The sequence below is a fragment of the Penaeus chinensis genome, chromosome 37, assembly GCF_019202785.1.
Source record: "Penaeus chinensis breed Huanghai No. 1 chromosome 37, ASM1920278v2, whole genome shotgun sequence".
In the NCBI taxonomy this organism is placed as follows: domain Eukaryota; kingdom Metazoa; phylum Arthropoda; class Malacostraca; order Decapoda; family Penaeidae; genus Penaeus; species Penaeus chinensis.
Window position 1 is genome coordinate 13,113,617 of NC_061855.1, and position 2,459 is coordinate 13,116,075.

General features: G+C 39.3%; 1 protein-coding gene across 2 annotated transcripts in view; it reads left to right on the plus strand.

The window, feature by feature from the left end:
• The window catches only part of LOC125045516 (outer mitochondrial transmembrane helix translocase-like), a 7,600-nt gene extending 5,486 nt beyond the window's left edge, over positions 1-2,114 (plus strand). The window contains exons 2-4 of one of the 2 annotated variants that reach the window (XM_047642814.1): positions 129-333; positions 686-730; positions 1,686-2,114. In XM_047642814.1, coding sequence (XP_047498770.1) covers positions 157-333; positions 686-730; positions 1,686-1,904 — 441 coding nt within the window. In that variant the 5' untranslated portion in view covers positions 129-156 and the 3' untranslated portion in view covers positions 1,905-2,114. Of the gene's footprint in view, positions 1-64; positions 334-685; positions 731-1,685 lie in introns of both variants that reach the window. The other variant, XM_047642813.1, reaches the window with a different exon arrangement.
• The last annotated feature ends 345 nt before the right edge of the window (positions 2,115-2,459 follow it).

The following is a 2,459-nucleotide window of genomic DNA, read 5'->3' on the forward strand; positions in this document are numbered from 1 at the left end:
AAAGACCATGTCGAGTCTTCAAAACTTTTTTACTGGCTAAACAAGTGTGGATACTGCTCTTCAGGTTTTGGTGCCTACATTACCCCTAAGACTAGAAGAGGCCGCATAACTAGTCTTTGTTGAGGCAGGGCTTGCGTGGCGGCTGTTGTGGAGTTGATGGTGTTGAAGCTGCTCAAGCGTGGCAGCATGGAGGGGGGGGAGCTCACACGTGGGGAAGTACTCTCCCTGCTGGCAAGACTGGCCTTTGCAACTGCTGCTTCCTACTTTACTGTGAAACTTCTGGTGTCAGCTATGGATCCAACCTCCAAACAGAAGAAGGATGCCAAGAGGAAGGTAAGGACCTTGACACAGTCTGAGCCAGGGGTTTGGTTCGAAGAGTGTAGTAATGGAAAAGAAAATTAGTAGACATTGATTTTGTCCTTTATAAAAGTTTTGTGGAAATTAGCTATTGTTATTGGTTAAATGATGCTTCAGGAAGTAATGGCAAAGTTTTTCAATATTTTGTAATTTCAGCTTTGTGAACATTATATTTCTGGTGGAGGTGAATTTACATGAATATTTATAACAAAGTAGTGGTGGTTTTATGCATTCCCAGAAAAATATGAAATTTGAAAATGTTCTTTGTATTCCAATTTTCATATGTGACCTAGATTGTTGCTAGTTACATGTTTTTCTTTATTCATAGGCCCAAGAAGTTATGCAGAGGCTGGGCATCAAGGAGAAGGTTTCAGTGAGTAATGCTTTGAGTTTTCTATCTGAAAAGATCTAGACATGTCTTTTCCTGTACTCACTATTCCATGTCCGCACATTCCCTTAGTCACTCAGGCATGCCTAAACACAGTGTAATTGCATCTTGTAATTGCACCATGCCGGGAAGTTGATACTTTTCTATTGTTCTTTGTATGTAAAGCAGTATCATGTTAAGAAAGGAAAAATGCAAAACTACCAAAAAGAGTTGTTTCCCATACCCAAGGACAAAATCTGAAAATTCCAATGTAATTGTTTTTTGTAGAAATTTAGTATGCCTCAGTGTAGCAATGTACTGGTATTCTGTTACATCAGCTTATCACATAATTTATCAAAATACTTTTGTGTTTCCTTTGTGTCTGTCGTCAAGACATTATTGTTTATGGACAAGAAAGAGAACAAACTCAGGCACCTGCTCATCTGGCAAGGCAAAGTCAAGACACTTGGAACAGCTCATGATTTTATGCGTTGTAGAGTCGCGAGAGATGCATGCATACAATTTGAAGGCTGAAGCAATCGTTCCTGTTATATATAATTTATGTGGAACTCTTGATTTTTTAGTAATTATTCTTTATTGAAGTACTTTGACTAATATAAGTACTTAATGAAACCAATTCATGTAGAAAATGCATTTTTGAACATAGAAGTTGAAGTTACAGTTTTGCAAGTTCTTTAGATAAAATGTAAACGAGAATTTTGCACTAGCATCTGCTAGACAAATGCAGATCATGCATTAGTTAATTCAGCTAAACTTTCCGCACACACAAGCTGTGTGCTTTACGGTTCAGTCACGTAATTGCTGTCAGCTATTTTAGTGGTAAATAATTACTTATGTTTCCCCATCATAAATCATATGTAAGCACATATAAATTCCATACAATGAAGACATTGCACAAGCAATAGTCAAATCAAGGGTAATTGTTGTGATTGTGTTCCAGTTGAGTGAGTATGAAATGATGATTGCCAGCCAGCTGGTAGAGCCTTCACAATTGAGCACATCTTGGAAGGATGTGGCGGGACTCTCAACTGTCATCCGGGAGCTCAGGGAGACTCTCATCCTGCCTATCCAGCAGCGCACTCGCCTCCAGGGATCCCGCCTCATCCAGCCTCCCAAAGGTATAGCTAGTGCAGTGTACAGAGGACTGCTTGTGTTTTAACACAAACTAAAAAAGGAACTTACACATATATTAAGTATATATATATGGTGGTGTGTTGGCATATATAGACAGCAATACTTTCATCCACATGTCAGGGGATGTTGGCATGTAGAGAAGTGGTGTAGAGCAGGGGTGGGAGACAGAAGGTAGTACAGGGATGAAGAGGAGTGAGAGGATGATTGTAAGAGGTGAGGAGAGAGGATGATTGTAGAGAGCAGCAGTCTAGGGCAGAGGGTGGGAGAGGGAAAGGGAGGGAAGAGGGTAAAAGTTATTTGTATTCAGAGCTCTCAGCCCAAGCAATAGTATTATAATCTATTTAATTTAAAACAGGAAGTGATGTTGGATTGCTAGATGGAAATAGCTGTGTACATTCCCAAGTTTACTGTAATGTATATTTAGTAGGTTCTTTGACAGATTTGTGATGTTTGGCATCTTTTTTTACACACTAACCCATATCACCAAACTTGGTTAACTTGTTCTGCTCTTTGGAAGTCCACGTTGACAACTTGTCTGGACAAGTTAGATGGAGTTTAGATTTTTTTTCTGACTAGTTTG